Here is a 25,435-nt window from a genome sequence, read left to right as displayed (position 1 = left end):
AGCAATGCTTTGGGATCCTGGGAATTAGAGTCAGTAATTACTGTGTCTGGTAATCCTTAGAAAGTTTGATTATTTCCTTTTGTACATGGCTCCACTGGTAGCTCAGATGGTAAAGAATCTGCCTGCAATGCAGGAGACCTGGGTTCAATCCTTGGGTTGGGAAGACCCCTGGAGAAGGGAAAGGCTACCTACTCCAGTATTCTTGCCTGGAGAATCCCATGGACAGAGGAACTTGGCGGGCTACAGTCCACGGGGTCGTGAGGAGTTGGACATGACTAAATGATTAACACTATTGCACAAGCTCCTGGTGAATAGACACAGGTCTCTTTGGAGAAGTCTGGAAGGAAGGTTAACAGCATACATTTTTGGCAGTGTAACAGGGCTCTTCTTCAAGGAGTGGCCTCTCCTTTGATCAAGGGCTCAAGTGAGGGGGGTGATTGAGGGTTTGTGACTCTCTGTTTTGACCATTCAGATTAGGCTTCTGTTCACCAAACCCAGAACTCCTCCACTTAGTCAGATCAAGCAAGACTTTATTTAGTAGGTTCCCCACTTATTTCATTTCTACAGGTACTACTGTGATAAACTAGTGAATGCTGAAGATCTCTTCCAGTCACACTGTGCTCTTTACTGTTTGGGCTTCACTATTCACTATGGTAACCATGCCCATCTTATCTTTGGCATATAATTGCCACCAGGATCCATGCTACCTCTGGGTTCTAGCATGTCTATTGCTTTGAGAGATCCCACTTAATCATAGCCATTTCCACTAGAATTTCTTTCTGACCTACAAAGAAGCACCACCCCAGAGCTCCTCAAGGATGCTCAGACTCTCCATCATGAATTTATTTCTGACAGCTATGGTGAAAGTTGTATCCCCCTGATCCTCCAGGTGTGTGTGGGTACACAAGTCTTAAATGACAAAGCCACTTAACATTTCAATCTGCCTAAGCCTGTGTGGTTTTCCTCCCAGTTTTATTGAGGTGAGTGCCTGTGTGCTAAGTTACTTCAATCGTGTCAGACTATTTCTGATTCTATGGACCTGTGTAGACCACTAGGCTCCTCTGTCCATGGAATTTTCCAGATAAGAATACTGGAGTGGTTGCTACTTCTTACTTCAAGGGATATTTGTGATCCAGGGATCACACCTTACGTCTCTTGCATCTCTGGCATTGGCAGGCAGATTCTTTACCACTGCCGCCACCTGCAAAGCCCTTTTATTGAGGTACGAAAGTGAAAGTGAAGCCACTTAGTTGTGTCCGACTCTTTGTGACCCCAGGGACTGTAGCCTACCAGGCTCCTCTGTCCATGGGGTTTTCCAGGCAAGAGTACTGAAATGGGTTGCCATTTCCTTCTCCAGGGAATCTTCCCTACCCAGGGATCAAACCCAGGTCTCCTGCATTACAGGCAGATGCTTTACCATCTGAGCCACCAGGGAAGCCCATATTGAGGTATAACTAACAAATAAAAACAGTCTACAATTAAAGTGTTCAATATGATGTTTTGATAGATACGTATACAAAATGTTAAATAATTAACAAAATCAAGCTAATTAGCATTTCCATCATCTTACAACAGTCAATTCAGTTCAGTCATTCAGTCATGCCCGAGTCTTTGTGACCGCATGGACTGCAGCACGCCAGGCTTCCCAGAGCTTGCTCAGATTCATGTCCTTCGAGTCAGTGATGCCATCCAACCATCTCATCCTCTGTTGTCTTCTTCTCCTCCTGCCTTCCATCTTGCCCAGTATCACCTCCCATAGTCACCCTTTCTTTTCTCTGTGGATGAGAACACTAAAGATATATTCTGTTTGCAAATTTCAGTATTATTCTAATAAGCACAGTATCATTAACTATAATCACCACACTGTATACTAGATTTCCAGAATTTTTCCCTCTTTTATAACTAAAATTTTATGCCCTTTGACCAACATCTCCCCGTTTCTCTCACTCTTCAATTCCTGGCAACCACCACCCCACTCTCTGCTTGACTTTTTTAGAGTCCACTTAGAAGTCATATCATGCAGTATTTGTCTCTCTGTGTCTGGCTTCTTTTATTAGCATAGTGTCCTCCAGGTCCTAAGCCTTGGGATATCATCCCCCACAGCAGGGGTCAGCAAACTGCCATCCAGGGGCCAACTCTAGCCCACAGTCTTTGTATGGCCCACAGGCTAAAGGGGGTTATTTCATTTTTAATTGAAATTAAAATCAAATAATATTTTGTGCCATTTCAAAACATGATATGAACCGCAAATTGCAGTGTTCCTAAATCATTTTGGAACACAGCCATGCTTATCCATTTACAGGTCATCTTTGGCTGCTTTCCAGCTATGACAGGAGAATTTGAATAGTTACAACTGACACTGACCTGGGAAACCTGAAACATGTACTATCTGGCCTTTGACAGAAGAAGTTTGCCAACTCATGCTCTGCAGGGGTACCAAGGAACTTCTGACATTTCCACCCAGGATAGGCTGTCTTTGGGAACATACACCAGTCAAACAACCAAGCCAACTGTCCGAGCACTTCCCAGCCCCTCAACCTCAACCTCTGAATGCAGAGTCTCTGCTTAGTGGACCAATGTCAATACATTTGGCCTGAGCCACTTTGTAATCCTTCCACCTGACACACCTCTCTTAAGACCCATTTCCATACGTATGTTCCAGTTTTCTCTTGATATAGATTGGCAAACAGAAATTGGAGATTGTTTTGGTATTTTATCACACCTCTTCGTGGGTCATATTTTGATCTCATCTTTTGGGTTCTGTTGAGACTCATCTAGTTATAGGTGTTGGGAGCAAGAAAAGGGAGTAGGTTCTGAGTAGGATTATCAGGGTCTTACTGTGAAATTGCCTTGGAGCGACCAGTACAGTAGGGTGTAAGCTGCTGCTTTGGGCAAAGAAGACGGCACATTAAGGGGTTGGAGGTACCCAGCCTTATTAGAGTCTTCTCATACATCCTAATCCCCATTTTCAGGATCCTAGCGCTTCCCAGGTGGCTCAATGATAAAGAATCTGCCTGCAGTGTGGGAGACCCAGGTTTGATCTCTGGGTTGGGAAGATCCCCTGGAGAAGGGAATGGCAACTCACTCCAGTATTCTTGCCTGGAGAATTCCATGGACAGAGGAGCCTGCAGGCTACAGTCCAAAGGGTCTCGAAGAATCAGACACAACTGAGTGACTAGCACTTTCACTTTTCAGTCTTTCCCAAGCAATGTCCTAACTTTAGCAAAAAAGACCCCATGAGGTTGGAAGTTCAATTTGTGTTATAATTCGGTCACCCACAGTATCAGACTTGAAACTTGGTCTTCAGAACTCTTGGTCCTGTGACAATGAGAAATAAGTTTCTTTTGGTGCAAACTGTGGAAGCTTCCAAGTCCCTTATACAGGTCTTGACTAGGAATTTAAAGCTCTGAGCTCATCATTTCTTTTCCCCCATGTTTTCCAGCACATTTAGAGGCAATTAACCAATCTAGCACGCTCCCTCATTTTACTGAAATGTTCTATGGAAGCAAATGTGGAGTCACCCAGAACCTTATCTCCTATAGAAACTGATACAGGAAACTACAAGTATTGATCTGAGTAATTGCTCTGTCACTTCATGCCACGGACTTCAGTGGCCCATTTACTGCTGGAATCAGGGTCATTAACAACTTCAAATCTGATTAGACCAGAGATCCAATTTTGGAAAAACCCAAAACTCATCCTTAAGGGTCTGTTCTTCTGGAACCACTTGTAGATCCAATTCTATATCAGCAAAGCAAAACCACTGATACATACACATGTGTGTGCGCACGCGCACACACACACACACACACACACACACACGATTTGTTATAGGGACTTCACCTTTCCCCCTTATGGGAACTGAGTAAGCTGTCTCTGCAAGGCTGCTGTGTTTGGTGCTGGAACTTGAAATTCTTGGTATAGGATGGGCAGATAGATATAAAGTCAGGGAGCACGAGAACAATCTGAAATCCACAAGGGTGGACTGAACTCCATCATTCTTGATTTTTTAAATTTATTTTATCAAAGTATAGTTGATTTACAAAGTTGTGTTAATTTCTGCTATACAACAAAGTGACTCAGTAAAAAATATATATATTTACACACGCATATATATTCTTTTTCATATTCTTTTCCATTACAGTTTATCACAGGTTACTGATATAGTTTCCTGTGCTACACAGTAGGACTTTATTGTTTATCCAGTCTATATATAATCGCTTGCACCTGTGAATCCCAACTCTCAGTCTCCTTATCCCACCTCCCTCCCCTTTGGCAACCATGAGTCTGTTCCCCACGTCTGTGAGTCTATTTCTGTTTTGTAGATAAATTCATTTGTGTCCTGTTTTAGATTTCACATAGAAGTGATATCTTATGGTGTCTTTGTCTTTCTGACTCACTTCAGTCAGTGTGATAATCTCTAGCCCATCCACGTTGCTGCAAATGACACTATTTCATTCTTTGTTTATGGCTGAGTAGCATTCCTTTTATATATATGTACAAACACACACACACACACACATCCTGTTTATCCATTTCGATGGGCATTTATCCATATCGATGGGCATGTAGGTTGCTTCCATGTCCTGGCTATAGGATATAGTGCTGCCATGAACATAGGAGTGCGTGTATCTTTTTGAATAACAGTTTTATCCAGATATACACCCGGGAGTGGGATTGCTAGATCATATGGCAGCTCTATTTTTAGTTTTTTGAGGAACCTCGATACTGTTCTCCATAGTGTTGCACCAATTTACATTCCCACCAACAGGGTAGGAGGTTAATCCCATCATTCTTGTCACCTCTGACCTGGGTGGTGCGCATGCTCGGCAGAGCCAGGGCCCCTGATCACAGGGCTAAACACACACCAGGCCCAGGAGATGGATCTGGGAGGAACAGGAGCACTCACAAGCCCTTTTGCTGCCTGACATCTAAGAGATGAATGGGCAGGTTTGACAACCAGTTTGAGCTACAAAACAGCTGTTGCCCTCATCTCCACCCAGCAGCCCTCCCAGGATGTCTCTCGTGGCCTACCCTCACCAGAAGCACATGGGGAAGGGGAGGACTCTGGAATGTGTAGGTTAACCTTGCCAAGTGGACACGTCACAAAGCCACTCAGAGAGTTTTTGAAATCCCGCTTAATCTCTCACCAGCAGGAGCCAGAGTTCACTCACTCACCAGCCTCTTCAGAGGCAGCACCCATGCCTAAAGCAAGCATTTGGAGGACGCTCCCGGTGCCCAAGAAAAGCACAGTCTAGTCTCACATGAGCAAAGTAGATCTCTTCCAGTTACTGTGACTTGGCCTTAATTCTCCCAGAACCCGAAGCTCATCAGTATTGTACTCAGGAGCCTGGCTGTGTGACAAGAACGACTGCATTAGCTCTTGGCAAGAAACCTCGCCCCTGATGTCAGAGTAGAGGGTGAGGCTTCAGCTCAGATACTACACAGCAGAAAGAGGCGGCGGGCCAGAAGGGGTGCAGGCAGCAGATAACAGCCTTTGGGGGAGCCCTGGGGCACTAGTGGAGAGGTTTCTGGGTGTCTTTTCCGAGTCTGAGACCCAGTGCTGCTGTCTCCCAGAGGTTTCAGCAGACTCCAGTCTTAAGAATTACCCTCTCTTTTTGCTTTGTTTTGTTTGATGTGGACCATCTTTAAAGTCTTTATTGAACTTGTTACAATGTGGCTTCTGTTGTTTATGTTCTGGTTTTTGTTTGTGGGTTGGTTTTGTGGGGCTGTGAGGCATGCAGGATCCTAGCTCCCTGACAGGGAATCAAACTTGCACCTCCCAAACTGGAAGGTGAAGTCTTAATCACTGGTTGGCCAGCAAAGTCCCCCTCTCTTTTTGTATTTGAATTAAAATTGCTTGAGCTCCCTTCCCTCAACTTGTTGAGAATGAGAAGCTCAACCTCCTTCTCACCATCTCCACAAATTCCTCCGGGCTATCATTTTCCTTGATGGTATTCAGGGTGTTGTAGGCTCAGCTGAAAGACAACATTTCCCAGTTTCTTTCTGCAGATAGAAGTGGCCAATCAGAAGTAAGTATTAATGGAAGTCTCTGGGTGGGGATCCTGAAAAGACTCTTTTAAAGGAGCTGATTCATCTAGTGGTGAGTGGGCAGATCAGTGACAACCAGTGTGAGCCACAGAACAGCTTTTGCTCTAATCTCCACCCCGCAATTCTCCCACTAGAACATCTCTCATGGCCCACCCTAAGCAGAAGCACATGGGGAAGGGGAGGATTCTGGGAAATATGGGTTAACCTGTCCAAGTGGATAACCCCAATTATTTCTTTTCCTCTTGCTTTTTTTTCCTGGAATGTGGTGTGATGGCTGAGGCTCCTGCAGTCATTTTGTGATCTTGAGGATTAGAGCCACATTCTAAGGATGACAGAGCAGTAAGTCAATAGTAGCCTGGTTCCTCAAGACATCAAGGAACCCCTTCCCCAGCCTTGGACTACATGCTTCAGAGTTCTGTTATGTGAGACAGAAATAAATTACCTTGTTTACATCACTGATGTTTCTGGCTTATGTCTCTTGCAACTGAACACAGTTTCTGTTTTCAGAATTCTTGCCGTGTGAGATAATAAACTTCCTGTGCAGCAAGCTATATTACTGTTCAACAATACCCAGTTCCTTCCCTATAAGAAGGTTGTAGTTTCCTGCTCTCTCGACCACATCTATAGTCTTATGATTTGTTTTGGCCAATGAAATCTGAGCAAAAATGATGAGTATCTCTTCCTGGCAGAAGCTACAAGAGCCAGTATGTATTTCATCTTGTCCTCTTTTCTTTCTGCAATGATAAGTAGAAATATTTCTATAATAGCTTTTCCATCAGTTTAGGTCACATTATAGCTATTGGCTGACCCATGATGGACACGCAATGTAAGTGAGAAAAAAAAATCTTCATTGTTGAAAGTCACTGAGATTTTGAGATTGTTTATTACTGTCAAATTTAAGGAAAAAATGAGCTGGCTTGATACAAGGGATTAGGAGCTGACAAGTTCTTTGAAAATGCTGGTGGGAAAAGAAAAGAAAATGCTAGTGGAGTGGGTTCTAGGCTGCTGCTGCTACTGCTGCTAAGTCGCTTCAGTCGTGTCCAACTCTGTGGGACCCCATAGACGGCAGCCCACCAGACTTCCCTGCCCCTGGGATTCTCCAGGCAAGAACACTGGAGTGGGTTGCCATTTCCTTCTCCAATTCGTGAAAGTGAAAAGTGAAAGTGAAGTCGCTCAGTCATGCCCGACTCTTAGTGACCCCATGGACTGCAGCCTACCAGCCTCTGTCCATGGATTTTCCAGGCAAGAGTACTGGAGTGGGGTGCCATTAGGCTAAGACTTTGCAAATGATTCTCAGAACATAACTGTAATGAGAAACTCATTCCTCCTTCTTGCATTTTCCTTTATCCTCACGCTACTGCCACACTTCTGATACCAAATGTGGGGTTTTTTCCCCCCTCACCAAGCAATTCTGTGTCACCAGCTAGATGTCCTACAATTCAATTCAACTCTGACATTAACCAGAATTAATGCTGACACCACAGGTTAAGGGCTCAGTCCTATGAGACTGAGCCCCACTTCAGATGCCAGTCCCTAGCAGGTCCCCAGGTTACCCACAACTTGTGTCCAACTTGGTTACTAACTGGAGGTTCCCATGACTCCCCCAAATCTTGGATTCAATTGTTTCCAGAATAGTTTATAGAACTCAGGGAAACATTTACATTGACCGGTTTATTATATAATAAAGGATGCGATAAAGGATACAGATGAAGAAGTTCATAAGGGAAGATCTGGAAGGGTCCTGAGCACACAGAAGCCTCTGTCCCCTTGGAATTTGGGTGCATCACCCTCCTGCTATGTTTTAATGAATTGAAAGTTCTCTGAACCCTATACTTTGGGGATATTTATAGAGGCTTCTTCATCATGTAGGTATAATCAACCATTAACTCAATTTCTAAGCCTCTCTGTCCTGCCCACGAGATAGGGAGTGGGACTGAAAGTTCTAAGCTTCTAACCATGGCTTGATCTTTCTGGTGACCAGCCCCCCACCCAAGAGCACACCAGGCACAGCTTCATTAGAACAAAAGACACCACTATCACTTAGGAAATTCCAAAGGCTTGAGGAGCTCCATGTCAGGAACTGAGATCAAAGACCAAATGTTAGAATAAAGGATACTCTTAATGTAATTTCCTATCACTTAGGAAATTAGAAGGCTTTTAGGAGCTGTGCCAGGAACTGGGAGAAAAATCAAATGTGTGTGTGTGTATATATATATATATACACACACACAGCTCCTAAAAGTCTTCAAATTTTATATATATATCAGATCAGATCAGTCGCTCAGTTGTGTCCGACTCTTTTCGACCCCATGAATCGCAGCATGCCAGGCCTCCCTGTCCATCACCAACTCCCGGAGTTCACTCAGACTCACGTCCATCGAGTCAATATATAGTCTTTGAATTGATCCACCTGGAGAGCTTCTCCCTCCACCCCAGTAGAGAGGATCCATTGTACATGCCATCTTCAGAATCTTACAGCTCCATCTCTGATCTCTGATCTAGGACCCAGAAGTCATCACAGCCCAGGATATAGCCCTTTTGTTTTCAACTTTGTTGTGTTTTGTATCCAGTAAAGTGTGATAGTAACTCAGTTGTGTACAACTCTTCAAGACCCTATGGATGGTAGCCTACCAGGATCCTCTATTCATGGAATTCTCCAGGCAAGAATACTAGAGTGGGTTGCCATTCCCTTCTCCAGGAGATCTTCTCAACCCAGGGATTAAAACCATATCTCCTATACTGCAGGCAGATTCCTTTTGTCTGAGCCACCATACACTAATCTGAAGTATACAGTTCAGCCAATTCTGATCAATAGGTACATTCAGTTTATCTGTATCGCTGTCAGGGTATAGAACACTTTAATCCTTCAAGAAAGTCCCCCCATATCCCTTCTCCATCAGCCTCCTGCTTTCATAGTAAAGGCAATGTGGCAGTAGAGGAAGCCACTATTATTCTGACTTCTGTTACCATCAGTTCAGTTTGCTTACACTAGAACTTCACATAAATGGAATTATACAGTGTGGGTTCCTCTCTATCTGGCGCCTTTCACTCATGACAATGCTTTTGAGATTCGTTCGCATCGTCATGCGTACCAGGAATTCTTTTCATTGCTGAATAGTGTTCCATCACTAAGTCTGCCACAGTTTGTATCCACTCACCTATGCTGATGGACATTTAGACCATTTCCAGTTCTTTGTCATTATAAATACTGCTGCTATAAACACTTGTGTAGTACAACTCATTTCTGGACACCTGGTTTCTTTTCTCTTGGACAGATGTTTAAGAATTGAATTGTTAGATCATATGTTCAACATACATTCACCTTTTTAAAGAACTGATAGGGACTTCCCTGGTACTTCAGGGATCCAGACTAACAAGGCAGAGGCTCCAGATTCCATCCCTGGTCAGGGAACTAGACCCCACATGCTGCAACTAAGAACTGGCACAGCCCAAATAAATAAGTATTAAAGAACTGATAGTTTTCTGAAGTGACTGTACTGATTTACACTCCAATTTACAGCAGTGTCTGAAAATTCTGCTTGCTCCACATCTTCTGCAGCACTTGATATTGTTAGTCTTTCTAATTTTAGCCATTCTGCATGTGGTACTGTCTCATTCTTATCTTCAGTTACTTTTTTGCTCATGACTAGTGATATTGAACATCTTTTCATGTGTTTATTGGCCATTTAGAAATCCCCTGTGTGTGTGCGTGTGTGTGCACATGCATGTATAACTGCCTCTTCATGCCCACAAAGCTAGTGACTAGATACTGGAATGATGTGGTCCCAAACTCATCACCTTGGCAACCCTCCTTACCAGCAGAAAGTAGCCAATTGAGCAAAAAGATGATCTCTTTGGCCTTCCAAATTTCATACGCATGCATGAGTGCTAAGTCGTTTCTGTCATGTCTGACTCTTGGTGACCCCATGGAGCCCACAAGGCTATTCTGTCCATTGGATTTTCTAGGCAAGAATACTGGAATGGGTTACCATGTCCTCCTGCAGGGGATCTTCCTGACCCAGGGATCCAACATGTGTCTTCTGCATTGGCAGGCTGATTCTTTACCACTGAGCCACCTGGGAAAACTCCAAATTTCATATAAGAGCCTCTAATTGGCAGAGCTGAATCTGGATCCAAAACTCCATATCATGGGCATCTTCAAAACACAATATCAGTGTTTTCATCTCTACCCCATGGGAAAATGGCATGAGGCGGGGAATGGACACCTAACACCTAACATAATTCCCCTAGTTATGAATGAAGTAGGTCAGCTCTGCCATACTTCTTCCTGAGAGGCAGTCAGGTGTGCCCCTGAGCTGGTGATTCCTCGAGTCCAGGCTATGCACCAGTGGAGGCACAGGAAATGGTTTTAGGCCCCAAACAATATTAACTCACATTGAATTGCATCACAAGAATAAATTGCTTTTTGAATGTCTTTTAAAAATAGTTTGATTTACTATTTATTTTTGGCTGTGCTGGGTCTTTGTTGCTGCACAGGCATTTCTCTAGTTGTGGTGAGCGGGGGCTACTCTCCAGTTGTATGCGGGCTTCTCACTGCGGTGGCTTCTCATTGCTGCAGCTTCTCTTGGTTTCAGAGCACAGGCTGCAGGGCCCTCAGAGCACATGGACTCAGTAGTTGCTGCTCCTGGACTCTAGAACACAGGCTCAATAGCTGTGGCCCATGGATCAGGGATTTTCCCAAATCAGTGATTGAACCTGCATCTCCTGCATTAGCAGGTGGATTCTTAATCACTGAGCCACCAGGGAAGCCCTTGAATATCTTTTAATGATATAAGAGAAAACTCTGTTTAGTAGAGACAGCTAGCTTTTGTGCTCAGCTCCTGGAAGGTAATCTCTAAACCCCTGGAATGTCCTGCCTGAAAAGAGTGTCTTTCTTTACCTGGGGGCCTTGGGCCAGCTTAGTTTCTAACAATGGGATTGACGGCAGCAGCTTTGGGTCACAGGTATCAGCCAGAGGGACCGGAAGGTAAGGTGACCACACAGGTGGTCAGTCATGTCTTTGTGACTGAGCTCCAATAAAAACTTTGACACCAAATCTTGTGGGAGCTTCCCCGACTGGCAGTATTATCACACAGGGCTGCCAGAACTTAGCACCGTCCACTGCTCCACTGGGAGAGAACACCCGGGAGTTTCACGGCTGGAGCTCTTCTGGTATGTGTGTGTGTGTGTGTTAGTCACTTTGCTATGTCCAACTCTGCGACCGCAGAGACTGTAGCCCACCAGGCTCCTCTGTCTGTGGAATTCTCCAGGCAAGACTACTGGAGTGGGTAGCCATTCCCTTCTCTAGGGGATCCTCCCAACCCTGGGATCGAAACCAGGTCTACTTTACTGCAGGCAGATTCTTTACTGCCTGTGCTACCAGGAAGCATAACTGTGAGTATAATGGCTTTCACTGAGTTCTGTGAGTCCTTCTAGTGAATTATTGAACCTGAAGGTGGTCTTGGGCACACCCAGCCGTGTAGTTGGCATCAGAAGTGAGGGTGGTCTTGGGCCTCTCAAGTTCTGCAGTATCTTTGGGCAGTAAGGTAACAACCATATCCCTGACACCTTATGGTGTCCTCCAATGGATCAGACTCTGGCCTCCAACTCAGAGCCCTCAGTCAGCAACTCAGTATCCAGCTCAAACACAATATATCTTTTTTCTTGTTTGTCTTCATTGGATTTATCTTTATGGCTATTTTCTATTCATATCAAGCAGTACTAGGTCTCCACTCCAATACTTTGGCCACATGATTCGAAGAACTGACTCATTGGAAAAGATCCTGATACTGGGAAAGATTGAGGGGAGGAAAAGAAGTGGGTGACAGAAGATGAGATAGTCGGATGGCATCATCGACTCAATGGACATAAGTTTAAGCAAACTCCGGGAGATAGTCAAGGACAGGGAAGCCTGGCGTGCTGCAGTCCTTGGAGCTGCAAAGAGTTGGACACAACTAAGTGACCGACAGTACTACTACCATATATCATGTACATATAATGTACATATCACACATATAATATGCATACGTTACACATATGTATACACATATGTCACATATAGACATATATACAAAATATAGCATATGCAATATATGCGTTTTAATTGAATGTATCTTTAGGGCTACCTGTTATTTATATGAAACAATACAGATTTTCCAAATATTAGTGTGCTTTTAAAAATATTTTTTAAGTTAAAATGAGAGTTTCTCTATAAATAAATGAATAATAATACAGGTGTGACGAAAATGTGGCAAAAATTGAGAAGAGAATATATATACATAGTCATATTGTTTTCTTTTTTTTAATTTAATTTATTTATTTTTGGCTGTGCTGGGTCTTTGTTGCTGTGCGGGGGGTTTTCTCTAGCCGTGGCAAGCGGCGGCTACTATTTGTTGCAGTACAAAGGCTCCTCATTGCAGTGGCTTCTCTTGTTGCAAAGCACAGGCTCTAGGGTACACAGGCTTCAGTAGCTGCCCAGTGGGGCTCAATAGTTGCAGCACTTGGTCGCTCCACAGCATGTGGGATCTTCCTGGATCAGGGATCAAACTCTTGTCTCCTACATTGGTAGGCAGATTCTTTGCCACTGAACCACCAGGGAAGCCCCACATCATATTATTTTCTTTTCTGATACTTCCGTTTCTATTTTATTACTCATTTTCCTTCTTTTTTTTTTTTAATGCTACTCACAGCCCACTAAACTGATTTTGTAACCTGTGAACAGGCTGTGACCAGAAGTTTGTGAAACATTGTTATGCAACCACTTTGAACCGGACCCTGTCTCTTTGCTTTGGCACGATGACCCTTGACCCTGGGCAGAGGTCTCCACCCCCAGCCCTGTGATTCCAAGGGTCTATTTTTGACTAACCTGGTTGAGTTCCTCCCCACAGGCAACAGAACCCAAGGGTCTTCAGGAAGTGCCCACTGGGGCCTATACCCCTTCTCGACCATGCTATGGGACCCCAGGACCCTGGAATTCCCCACCCAAACTACTCTGAGCCCACTCTAGTGGCCTTCTTGTGGACACACCCTAAACCAAGAGGGAACCAGGAGTATGGCTGGAGCTTGGATGTGCAGGGTGGGGTGTCCACACTCACGTGCTGGAGGTACCCAGAGTGGGGAAAAAGCCAGTTGCCGTGGGCCTGGGGCCTCCATTTGTAATTGCCCAGTTACCAGCACCACCTCCCAACATCAGGGGCCAAGCTGGCTTTGGCTCTGCACACACACCTGCAGAGGGTCTCCATCTGCCCTGGGCAGAATCCAGCGCTGACTCTCTATTGGTCAAATCTTCCCGAGGCCCACCCCTCATCCCTCCCACCTCACCCCTGCTGGCTTGGTTTACTGTATCCCTCACCTAGGTTCCGGAGTCTGTGACCTTCCCATCTTTCTCCTGGGGGCCCTGCCCCAGCCCCCGCCACTTTGTTCCACTCCCTGGTCAAGAATGATCAGAGACCAAGGGACAGAGAACACAGGGCTTTACTTCCTGTCTGAACAAAATGGATAAACGGGGGCAGGCAGTCCTCAGGCAGGCAGGACTGGGAGAGCAGGGGGCTCAGGCCATCAGTCCTGGATCTGGCTCCATCCACCTCTTCTCTCTCAGGCTGGGCTTTGTTGTAGGTCCTGCAAGGTCACAGCGAGCCAGTGGGGGCTCAGTCTCGGGGTGCCCATTAGATCATCAGCCCCTGCTTCCTACGGACTCATCTGTCACGATTCCAGCACAATCGGGGCAACTGTCTGCACTTGCCACCTGGGGTGAAAGAAACAGTTCAGTCGTGAGTCAGAACAATGCTGATTATTACGTGTGATCTGGATGCTGGAGGATGAGGCCCATCCGCCCTGTCCCTCAGAAGGCTCCAAGGCAACTCTGAGCAAGTGACAAGAAGCTGATGGGGAAGAGCCGGCTCAAGGGTCCCCAGGGGTCATTCACATGTTCAGCAAATATTTACTGTGCACCTACTCTGGGCCAGGCAGTGACCTAGGCAATGGGCACACGGCAACACGGCCAGGAGCACGAACGGAGGCAATCCCTGCTTTGGGAGCACTGACTTACCAGTGGGGGAGATGGACAATGAGAAAAGACCTAAGTCAAGTGTACGGACGGTGATGAGTCAGTGATGAGCGCTATAACGAAAAATAAAACAAGGAAGGAGGCAGGGAGGCCCAGGAGTTGGGGGAATCCTCATGGCGATGACTAGACGTGCCTCACAGGGAAGGTGATATTTGAGCAGAGACCTGAAAGGGATGAGAGGGAAGCCACGTGGACATCTGGAGGAAGGGTGTTCCAGACATAGGGAACAGTCAGTTCTAAGGCCCTGAGTGAGGGAGGAGTAGACAGGAGGGATTAAAGGAGAGCCGGAAGGCCAGGGGGTTGGGCCAAAGCAAATGAGGGGGATCTTAGAAAACAAAGGAGGGGGACTTCCATGGAGGTGCAGCAGTTAAGACTCTGCTCCCAGAGCAGGGGGCCCAGGTTCAATCCCTGGTCAGGGAACTAGATCCTACGTGCCTCAACTAAGAACCTGCATGTTGTAGCCAACTAAGACACAAAATGTGTGAAAGCGTGTGTTAGTCGCTCAGCCGTGTCCGACTCTTTATGACCCCATGGACTGTAGCCCACCAGGCTCCTCTGTTCATGGGATTCTCCCGGCAAGAATACTGGAGTGGGTTGCCATTCCCTTCTCCAGGGGATCTTCCTGACCCAGGGATCTGCATTGCAGACAGATTCTTTACCATCTGAGCCATCAAAGCAGCCAACTAAATAATTTTTTTTAAAGAAAGAAAACAAAGGGAACTTCAGAAAACAGCCCTTTTCTATCTCCCAGCTGCCACCCTTACCTACCCTTCCCTCCCTCTGGACTCATCTCCTACTCCTCTTCTCTCACACCTTCCCAGCCACTCCGCCTCTTCCCTTGGTTATTTTAACAAGCTCAGCTCATTCCTGCCTCCAGGGCTTTCCACTTGCTTCTCCCTCTGCCTGCTTTTTAAAATCATCTTTCTCATCATCAGAATCCATTCTGCTTTGACCTCTTAAGAGGAAGTGCCTCTTCTCATCCTTCTCAATCTCATCTTTATTTTCCTCTTGGCAAGTCTCTTTTTCTGTATTCACACTGCTCATGAAAGCATTGACCTATTTATTGTGATCTCCTACCAGCTGTGAGTTCCCTAATGGTGGGGACCAGGGTCCCCAGCATCACAGCACAGGAGGGCACAGGGAGTGTGTGTGTGTGTGTGTGTGCTCAGTCGTGTCTGACTCTTTGCCACCCCATGAGCTGTAACCTGCCAAGCTCCTCTGTCCATGGGATTTTTCCAGGCAAAAATACTGGAGTGGGTTGCCATTTCCTACTCAGGGGGATCTTCCAGACCCAGGGATTGAATCTGCGTCTCTTGTGTCTCCTGCATTGGCAGGTGAATTCTTTACAACTAGTGCCACCTGGGAAGCCCGGGCACAGAGTAGGTGCTCACAAATGTCACTGGAACAATTTAGAGTCCTAGAGGTAACATTCAGGCTCTGCCCTCACACAGACATAGGTCCAGCCCTTCCCTGATTTTTATGTGCTCTGTGACCTTGGGCAAACTTTGCAACTCTCTGAGCCTCACTTTTCCCACAGGGGAGAGCACAGTGCCTGGCACAAAGTCAGGATCTATAAATATGAGTTGAAAAACTGAGTCAACAGTGCTTGACTCCCTTATTCAACACCAATCAGGCACGTATCAGTGATCTCTTTTTAATTCTATCCAGGTTCTGCCTCCCACCTTAAGGCAAAAAGATATGGCTGTGCCCCTTTTCCTGATGAGGAAGCTGGACAAGAGAGGTCATAAAACTTGGCGTGGGTTATACAGTTTAACTGAGAGCTTGCAAACTGGTGGCCCTTGTATTTTATTTAATCTGTAGCATTATTAAAAAAACTAGTTTCTCTGCTTGAAATCCTCCCTTTGTCCCCCTTTCCTGCCTGACACTAGGCCCTGGGAGGCTGAGCACAGCCTGGTGGGACAGACGAGGGCAAAAGGAGAATGAGGCTGAGGTGTCTGATCCTCTCAACCCCTGCCCTGCTCCTTCCTGGGGAGCTTACCAGCAACCAGTGGCTGGAAACCTCTCTCTGGAGCCACAGCTCCTGTTTGGGGCCCCGTCCTCCAGCTCCATCTCTCACCAGGCCCTGGTGCAGCTGCTCCTTCCCCTCACTGCCTCAGGCTGCGCATCACAGCTCCCAGGTGTTGCTACTCCTGGGGAGTTGCACCATTGCATTCCCCTGCCATGTGAACAAGCCCAGGCTGGTCTGCTAGAGAAGACCACCAGGTGAAGACCTGATGTTCCCATTCAAACAGATCCCTGCTGACCCGCAAATGCCCTCAGAGGCATGAATAAATCCAGCAGCAACCAGAAGAACCACCCAGCTGAGCCCAGACTATGTTTCCAAAGTGCAGAAACGAGAGGTCAGTAAATGGTTATCATCTTAAACCACTGAATTCCATGGTTTACATGGATGTGCATTCTCAGTCACTCAGTCGTGTCTGACTCTTTGCAATCCCACAGACTGTAGCCCACCAGGCTATTCTGTCTGGATTGGATTTCCCAGGCAAGAATACTGGAGTGGGTTGCCATTTCCTTCTCCAGGGGCTCTTTCCGATCAAGGGATTGAACCTGCAGCTCCTGCATTGGTAGGTGGATTCTTTACCACTGAACCACCTGTGAAGCCCAGTTTATATGGATATGTCTCCTTTAAAATGACCTTGTTAGGGGCCCTTCAAATCCTGTCTGGTCAGAGTGTAAGCCAAGGTCTCCTCCCTCCCACTCCTGATGCCTCTCCCACCCAGCCCCCATTCTCACTGGTGAGGATGACGATGCCTGTGATGAACAGCACTGCTGCTACCATCAGCCCCCGTTTCCGGAGAGTGTCCTCGTCTGCAGAGAGAGAAATGGAGGAGTGTGATGAGAGGGGCCTTCAGCCTCCTTCCCCCACCGCCTCCCAAGAGTAACTTACCATAGAAGAAGGGGTCATCCTCCTTTGAACCTGGAGGGGAAAGAAGGGAGCAAAGGCTTATGGAGCAAATTGGAGAGTGAGAGAGTCAGAGAGGAGAAACCTGTATCTCAGCCTTGGTGCACTTAGGGCAAAACCTGAAGTCCTCACAAGGACCCAATCAGGTTCCCATCACCTCTAAACTCTTCTCGATTATCCCCTTACTCACTGTGCTTTACTCCCACCCCCATTCCCCATGGGTGAACTGTGCGAAACCCTGCTCACCCCAGGGCCTTTGCACTGGCCGTTTCTACTGCCAGAGGCTCCTTTCCTCGGGCATCCACATGGTTCCCCTTAGCTTCTTCTCATTGAGGTCTCCCTGGCCTTTTACAGAAAATGCTCTCTGACCACTCTCTCACCCTAACTCTGTTGCGTCGTTTTTTTTTTTCCCCCTTCATTTTTCTTGACAGCAACTTAATATATGGCTATTATTAACTTGTTATATACAGTTATGATCCTTATTTACTGTCTCTCTCTCACGAGAACATCTGCTCCATGAAGGGAGAAATTTTCATCTGTCTCATTCACTTCTGTACTCCTGGCACCTAGAGGAGGGCCTGGCCCACAATAAGTGCTCAGTGAATATTGTTTGAATGAATGAGTGAATGAGCTGTCTATGTGATCCATGGCTGTATCGTTTCCATCTGTTCACTGAGGCTGGCTGCACAGGAAGTGGAAGATGAGGCCAGGAGGGGAAGAATCAAGGTGCCCCTATACACAGAGCTCTCTGCTGACTCCAAACTGATCTCCAATGCACAAGTAAATCCATCTGAGACCAGAGAAGCACCCAGCCAAGCCCAGACTAGACTTCCAAATTGCAGATCTGAGTGCTAAATAAATGATTGTCATTTTAAGCCACTGGGTTTTGGAGTCATCTCTATGCAACACTCACACATTCATTCATCTATTCGGACATTTACTGTGTGCCCACCCTTTAGTCACTCACAAGAATACCTGCCCTGAAGTCAGGTGTTCACCCAACACCTGGCTACTGAGCATTCTTCTGTGCTATGCAGTATTGAGGTACTAAGAACACACAGTGAACAAGAAATAGCCTGTGTCCAGTCTGAGAAGGGAGTTACTGACCAGGCTGTTTGAGGATGGAGTTCTTCCTCTCGTGCCTGCTTGGGGATCGTGTCTTGGAGGGCGTGGAGCCTTGAGTGGGATTGGCAGGGGATTTCGTCTTGGAGGGCGTGGAGCCTTGAATGGGATCGGCAGAGAGAGCAGCCAGAGGATGGTGGAGGGCAGGAGTGACCCAGGGAGAGGAACGAGAGACACCATTGATGATCTTTGGGAGTAGCCCCTCTCCCACACCTACATTCAGTGAGCTGGCACAGGTTCCCCCCTGCCAACCCACGGAGGCAGCCAGGAGTGGCAGGTGCTCACCCTGATTAAGACCACCAGCCCAGGCTAGCTTGCTAACCCCCGAGGAGCTCCTGGCCCCTCTCTGACCTTCTGGATGGCCCCATGATCAGGAATAAACGGTAACATCTGTCAGACCCAGACAAGGGCCTCCAGGATCTTGACCGAGTCACAGAACTTGAAGATACTGGTTCGAAAACATGTTGAATATCACCTCTGCTCCCAGACCAAAAACATCAGAGGGTTCCTCTTTGTAAAAACATGACTATCCCCCAGGAAAGTCCTGCCCCTCTGGCACTGAGAAGCATCCCCAGTAAGGTGGTCACCCCTGACGGATGCCCAGATGTGAAGTCAGCAAGCAGAGAAACTGCCTCATGACTGGCTCCCCAGGCCAGCCTCAGCGCCTCACTTCCTAAACATGAACCGACAGCCAAAGGTTACAAGATGTTCAGGAAAGCTTTTTCCAAGAAAAGGGAGCAGCAAAGTCATGGGCAAAGATGGAAGGATCACAGGAAATGTAAAAGGACAGCCTCAGCAGTATGTAGGGCTTATTGCCCCCTCCCCCAGTGTGAGGAAGCCTGGGCTCAAATTTTGGTTCTGCCATTTTGCACTGTGTGGCCTAAGGCCTGCCGAGTAACCTCTCTGGGCTTCAGTTTTCTTCCGTGTAAAATGGGGTACCAACAGCTCCTACCATGTAGGATAGTGATCAGTACTAAATGACTGATCACGTAAAAGCTTAGCACAGTGCATGGAGCAAACCCTCAGCACATTGTTGTATTGTCTACTTGGCTCCGACTCCCCCCTTCTGTGATCAGTCCGTCCACCTTTCTCTCGGGAAATGTTGCTGCTTCCCCAGACCATCTCAGTCTCCTATGGTAACCCAGCCACAAGGGGGAGCATGTGACCCAGTCTCATCCGTTCCTGTAGCGCTCAGAGGCTTCAGTTGTGTCCAACTCTGTGCTACCCTATGGACTGTAACTTGCCAGGCTCCCCTGTCCAGGGGATTCTCCAGGCAAGAATACTGGAGTGGGTTGCCGTGCCCTTCTCCAGGGAATCTTCCGACCCAGGGATCAAACTCGCATCTCTTATATCTCCTGCATTGGCAGGCGGGTTCTTTACCACTGAGCCACCTGGGAAGCCCCATCCTTCGCTAGGACCTTTCAAATTCCAAGTTAAAATTTTCAGCAGATGCTGGGTGAAACTCAGAAGTTCTGAGCCTGCAGGTGATGGAGCCACTTCCTTTCCAGGTGAAAGACAAGCTCCAGCACGAGAGAACAAAGACGCAGGAGAAAGAGAAGCTCTGTGGGGGCTGGGCAAGCTTGAGATTCAGCAGTGCCTTTTACTCTTGGCTCCTTGACCCCCTCGGCCCAGCTGAATTTTCATCATGTATAACCAGGGATATAGAAGAACACATAGAGTAACCCAGGTCAGCAAGGACTCAGAGTAAGAGAATCCAGAAATATGAAGATGTTTTCTCAACTGGAAAATGTGGAAACAGCTGCTATACCCCCACCCCCATGGTTGTACAAAATTAAAAAAAAACTCCCTTCCCCCAAGACATCGTATTTCCATCTGTTGTAAAATTGTTTTAATAGACAGACTCTGTCAGCAAGAGATGCGTTACTGTCATCACTGGGAAGTTATAACAATGATAACAACAACAACAAAAATCTACAGGGGGAGGACTTTCCCCATTAGTGCCCTTGTGCAGTGCCCAACCTGAGCAACCATGCATGCATTCCAGGTTGTGAGTGGCCTAAGCTATAGGACTTCCAGTGGGGGCTGCTTCTCAAATATGGGCCATCACACAGGCATTAGAAACCACCTATTACCTTTATTTCCGCTCATCTCCCTTTCCCAAATGTTACCTCCGGTAACATTGACTCACTTGTCCTGTGGTGAGTCACCTCTTCCCTTACTCTTGGTCTAATTGGTTCACACAGAGTTGACTGGGTTTTCCAGCCCCATGATGGGGCACAAGACTCAGCCCTGACCAATCGGAGCTGTTCATTTCCCAGGCTCCCATTGGTCAGTCATGGGCACGTGACCCCACCTGGGCCAATGAGAGTCAGCTCTAGGCCGTGTAGCTAGAGAGGCACTCTAGTTGCTGAGTTTGTAATTGCAACTTAGAACTAGTGGACCACTTTTGCCACTAAAGAGGGGAAAGCCCTCTTCAGAATGAAGACAGAAGAGCTGAGAGAGGAAGAAAGTCGTGATGACAGTGCTTGAGCTCTTTGACCCAGCTGTGCCTGACATTAGTGCCTCTGTACTTAACAAAGCATATATTGCTAATAATATTTTTTTTCAGTTGGGTTTTCTGAATTTTATAACTGAAAAGCTCCTGGTCTAACATTAAGAAGATCTACACCAAGGATAGGAGAAGGCAATGGCACCCCACTCCAGTACTCTTGCCTGGAAAATCCCATGGACGGAGGAGCCTGGTGCGCTGCAGTCCATGGGGTCGCGAAGAGTCGGACAGGACTGAGCGACTTCACTTTCACTTTTCCCTTTCATGCATTGGAGAAGGAAATGGCAACCCACTCCAGTGTTCTTGCCTGGAGAATCCCAGGGACGGGGGAGCCTGGTGGGCTGCCGTCTATGGGGTCGCACAGAGTCGGACACGACTGAAGCGACTTAGCACACCAAGGATAAACCCACAGGCACATTTCCCGCACCAGCCCTATGAAGGGACCTGAATCTATTCAGGGTCTTGGAGGGACTTCCCTGATTGTTCAGTGGTTAAGAATCCGCCTTCTAATGTAGGGGACACAGGTTTGACCCCTGGTCCAGGAAGATCCCACATACCTCAGAGCAACTAAGCCCAAGGGCCACAATTATGGGGCCCACGGTAGAGCCCGTAACAAAAAGAGAAGCCCAAGTACTGCAACGAAGACTCAGTGCAACCAAGACCCAGTGCAACCAAAATAAAATTAATTAATTAATTTAATCAAGTTACATTAAAAAAAAAAAAAGAGGGTCTCTGAGTCTATCAAATTTGGAAATGCTGCAAACCAGATAGATGGTCCCTCTTGGGATGCCTGCTGCAAATAAGCTTTATTACGACTCTGAGAAGTCCCAGCAGATAGAAACGTGTTTAACTCAAGCGTTTCCCAAATATCTTTAACCGCAAACCAAAAAAAAAAAAAATTGGAAAAATGTATTAATTCCCCAAACGGATGCTCTGAGAAACGTACTGAGGGAAATGCTGCCCTAGATGGAGAATTAAACACAACTCAAGTACGTTGCTGTTTTAGTCCCAGGTCTACCTTGCGTTGTGCTCTTGTCCGTCCCCTGACCTGTTGTTAGCAGCACCTCCGTTTCCATCGGTTGCTGGGTCTGGGTGTCCATCTGGTTTGGTGTTGCTTCTACTCAGGGCAGAAGAGAAAGGCGGGGAGGGTGAGAAAGGAGTGAATCATGGACCTGCAGAAAACAACAAGGGTCCTTCTCCCTGAACCAGGCTGGCTAAAATCAAAGATGTCCACAGATAAATGTCGCTGTGGGGGTGAGAAAGGGGGACCCTTTCACGTGCCGCTGGTGGCAGGGCAAGTCGGTGTTCCTGTGCCCCACATGGTCATGAGTAAACTTCACAGCCAGGTTCCTGGACCCTCATCCCTGGTGTGTCACTGACTTTTGGTGACTCCTTGGGCGAGTGACTCTGAGCCTCCTGTAAAATGAGGATAGTCCTCATTTCTTTCTCAGAGGGCCTGTGTGAGGACTGAGGGAGTGAATGCAGGGTAAGTATTTAGAGCCATGACTGTCCCTTCATTTGTGCTGTAAGTGCTCAAGGAGGAAGGGACAAGGTTTCTCATTGTGGTGCTGTGAGCAGCGGGATGAACTGAGCCTGGACGGAGCCATGCCTGAAGGTTTATCCCTGGACTTTTCAGTTACACAAACCCAAAAACTCTCATTTGGTTCAAGCTTGAGATTTTTGTTGCTGTGAAAGGATGTTGACAGACCCATTCCTTGTTCGTCATCTGGGGCTGGAGTAGGGACAGGAATGATTTCAGTCGCTGGTTCTGTTGGAATTGTGACCTCCTTTGATGTCTGTCCTGGAAAATCAAGGATGAGAAGTCAGGGGGGAGCCTTTGGTCCCCCTTCTCTCACCAACACTCCTACCCTCCCCTCCCTTCTGAAACCTTGGTGGTCTGCTGGTGGAGCAGCAGTTGACCGATCAGCTTTGGTGAAAATATTTTAGAAATGCTAACACCGCAGCACCCTACCTCCAGCTGCCTCTCCCTGTCCATCCTTGTGGGATGAGAGAGGCAGTTAAGGCAAGTACGCCCAGGTGCTAGAGTCAGCCAGGGGCCTGATCTCAAATTCTGTTCCCAATAACTTCCTTGCTGTGTGACCTGGAGCAAGTGAAACCCGTCCTTCTGAGCCCTGGTTGCCCCCTCTGCAAAATGGAGATAATTCTTGAATTATCAAGACTGTAGAAAGGGTGAAATGAGATGGAGGTGGGAAGAATCTCGCCTACTGCTTAACATGCAGTCTGTGCTGGATATCAGATATCGGATATCGTATCTATCTATCAATCGCCACTGCCCCCAGCCTGGCCCCGTCTCCATCCTCTCCCTCAGGGACCATCGCACAGCCTCCTCCCTGGTCTCCCTGCTCCCCACACACAGCCAGAGGGAGCCTGTGAACCTGATTCAGATCAGGCTGCTGGCTGAGTGCTTCCTCTGGCTCCACCTTGCTCTGGGTGAGAGCCAAAGCCCTCACGTGGCCCATAAGTGTCCCCCCCACCAACCCAATCTCCTGTCACCTCTCTGACCTCTCCTCTTTCCACCCCACCCTTTGTTCATCCCAACCCAGGCCCAGCCTGTCTGCTGTCACTCACACTCTCCAGACAGAACTCCTATTCCTCACATACCTGCTTGGCTCATCCCCTCCTCTCCTTGTATCTGCCCAAATGTCACTTTCTGGTGAATGTCACTTTCTGGTGAGGTCTTCCCTGATTACTCTATTTAAGCAAGCCTCATTTCTCTCCTCTATTTTCTTTCCATAGCATTTTTCACCTTCTAGCATATAATATTGGGTTGGCCCAAAAGTTCATTTGTTTTTTTCCATAAGATGTTATGGGCCAACCCAATATAAGTTACTGAATGCATTTGGTGTCTGCCTTCCCAATTATAACGTAAGCTCCTGTTTTATGCCTTGCTGTTTCCCCAGTGCCTAGAATAAGATCTGCTCAGTGAACGCTTGTTGAACGACTGAATGAACACATGAAAACCATTTTATCCCAGAGAAATGGGGCAACTTCAGTGCAGAGTTTGCTCTGGGTTCCGGGGTTAGAGCCCAGCCCCTCCACACACTAGCCTCTGGCCCAGGGCACTTTCCTTCACTGAGCCTCAGTTTCCTCATCTGTAAAATGGGCATAATAGCATCATAGATTAGAGCAGAAGCTGAAACAAGCACCTGCAATGCAGAAAGCACCCGCAAGGATCCCCCGTAGATACTGTTTTCAGAAGACACTTCACAGGCAAGGGTGCTGCTGCTACTGCTGCTGCTAAGTCGCTTCAGTCGTGTCCGACTCTGTGCGACCCCAGAGACGGCAGCCCACCAGGCGTCCCCTTCCCTGGGATTCTCCAGGCAAGAACACTGGAGTGGGTTGCCATTTCCTGGACTGGCCTCAGCTCACCTCCTTTCCCTAATCACGTATCACCAGAGGAACCAGGAAGCTCCTGTGTTGTGAGTCGAGGGTTCCTGGCTGCCAAGTAGAAAACCTACACCCATCTCCCCGCCAAATCAAACTCTGTGAGTTCTTCTTGGACGTCAAATGGAGGATGCTCAGCAGGACAGGCCCTGGCCAGACTCACTGGAAGCAGCCACCCAGGTCTGAGGTATCTAACAGGGTGTAACCTTGGCCCCCTTACTGGGGCACCCGCTTCCTGGTGCCAGCTCAGTAGAAGACTGAGAACACAGGAGAGAGAACCCAGATTCACCAGGCAGCCACCCAGCAACACAGGCACTTGAAGTGGGGCTGGGGGCTCTGCAGCAGGGTGGAAAGAAAGGGCTGGGCCTTACCTCTGGTGGGGAGAATCAGGCCAACGGTGATGAAGAGACACAGGCGACCAGAGGGCGACATCTATAGAGCAAGTCAGAGCTGGGGTCAGCCAAGATGTCAGTGAGGCAGGGACAGGGCAACCCCCGGGATCCTGCAGCTCCCTTCCTTACCCTGAGCAGGTCCCTCTGGCTTCAGAGACCCCTGCTAGGGCTGATGGTTGGCTGTGGGGAAGGGGGCCAAGGGGAGGGTCTCAGAAGTGGAGGTTTCCAGCAGTCAATCCTTCATTCCCTCTTCAGGTCCCCAAAGATAACAAAAAGCATCAGTCTACACCAGGCTCCAAGAGGCAGCCACTGCCCAGGGCAGTCCCCCTGCCCCAAGAAGTGGAGAAGCACTCATGGGCCGGCTGGGACTGACCCTGCTGGGCAAGGGGAAGGCGCTGGGGCACAGAAAAGGAGATAGGAGGGCCTCGGCCCTCCCTCTGGGGCTGTCCTCAGAGCGAGGAGCCAGCAAGGAGGGGGAAAGAGGAAGAGTGAGTAATGTACTTCTGATCTCAGAGGAAAAAGTGAGTTGGTGTGAGGGCCTCCCAGCAGGGACAATAGAGCGGGATGCTGGGCAGATCTGGGCGAGTGAGAGGGAGGTAGGCGAACTGGGGAGACTGAGGCAGGAGAAGCCGAGCGGTGCCCACATGGCGGTGCCGAAGACAGCGGGACGGAGAGTGAGCATGAATGGGGGGCGGAGAGGCGCCGAGAGGATGGTCTGTACCCACCTGAGCCCGGCGCCTGGGCAGAGGGGAGCGGATGGAGGAGAGTCAGAGGAGACACTCACGTCAGCGCCGGGGGTCCGAGCCGGCAGCCTCGTAGGGAGAGGGCAGCGGCGGCGGCTGCGTCCAGGCGGAGGGTGTGGCCAGGGGAGCGCGCTGGCGGGCGGGGACCGAGACGGGCTCAGTCATTTCCTCCCGGGTTTCCTGGCTTCAGAGCCCGGGGTGGGAGCAGGAGGGGGAGACGTTGAG

General features: G+C 47.9%; 1 protein-coding gene and 1 non-coding gene across 11 annotated transcripts; both read right to left on the bottom strand.

Annotated features, from left to right (window-relative positions):
- Positions 1 to 1,363: 1,363 nt before the first annotated feature.
- TRNAY-GUA (transfer RNA tyrosine (anticodon GUA)) lies at positions 1,364 to 1,435 on the bottom strand. The gene has a single exon. It is a non-coding gene; the product is annotated as a tRNA-Tyr (tRNA).
- Positions 1,436 to 13,505: 12,070 nt separating this feature from the next.
- On the bottom strand, positions 13,506 to 25,336 carry FXYD5 (FXYD domain containing ion transport regulator 5). 10 transcript variants are annotated; one of them, XM_024978024.2, is made up of 9 exons: positions 25,193 to 25,336; positions 24,597 to 24,716; positions 24,447 to 24,507; positions 22,379 to 22,471; positions 21,689 to 21,787; positions 18,147 to 18,260; positions 17,025 to 17,054; positions 16,871 to 16,945; positions 13,507 to 13,795 (listed from the first exon to the last, which is right to left on the bottom strand). In XM_024978024.2, exons 3-9 carry the CDS (start codon positions 24,505 to 24,507, stop codon positions 13,746 to 13,748), a joined length of 522 nt encoding a protein of 173 aa, XP_024833792.1. In that variant the 5' UTR covers positions 24,597 to 24,716; positions 25,193 to 25,336; the 3' UTR covers positions 13,507 to 13,745. The 10 variants fall into 10 exon arrangements, with proteins under 10 accessions (NP_001178992.1, XP_024833792.1, XP_024833793.1 ...); XM_024978025.2 differs by having other exon boundaries at positions 24,597 to 24,647; XM_010814743.4 differs by having other exon boundaries at positions 25,252 to 25,336.
- Positions 25,337 to 25,435: the final 99 nt, after the last annotated feature.

This window comes from Bos taurus, chromosome 18 (assembly GCF_002263795.3).
Source record: "Bos taurus isolate L1 Dominette 01449 registration number 42190680 breed Hereford chromosome 18, ARS-UCD2.0, whole genome shotgun sequence".
Classification (NCBI taxonomy): domain Eukaryota; kingdom Metazoa; phylum Chordata; class Mammalia; order Artiodactyla; family Bovidae; genus Bos; species Bos taurus.
This window is presented reverse-complemented; position numbering and strand designations above follow the sequence as displayed.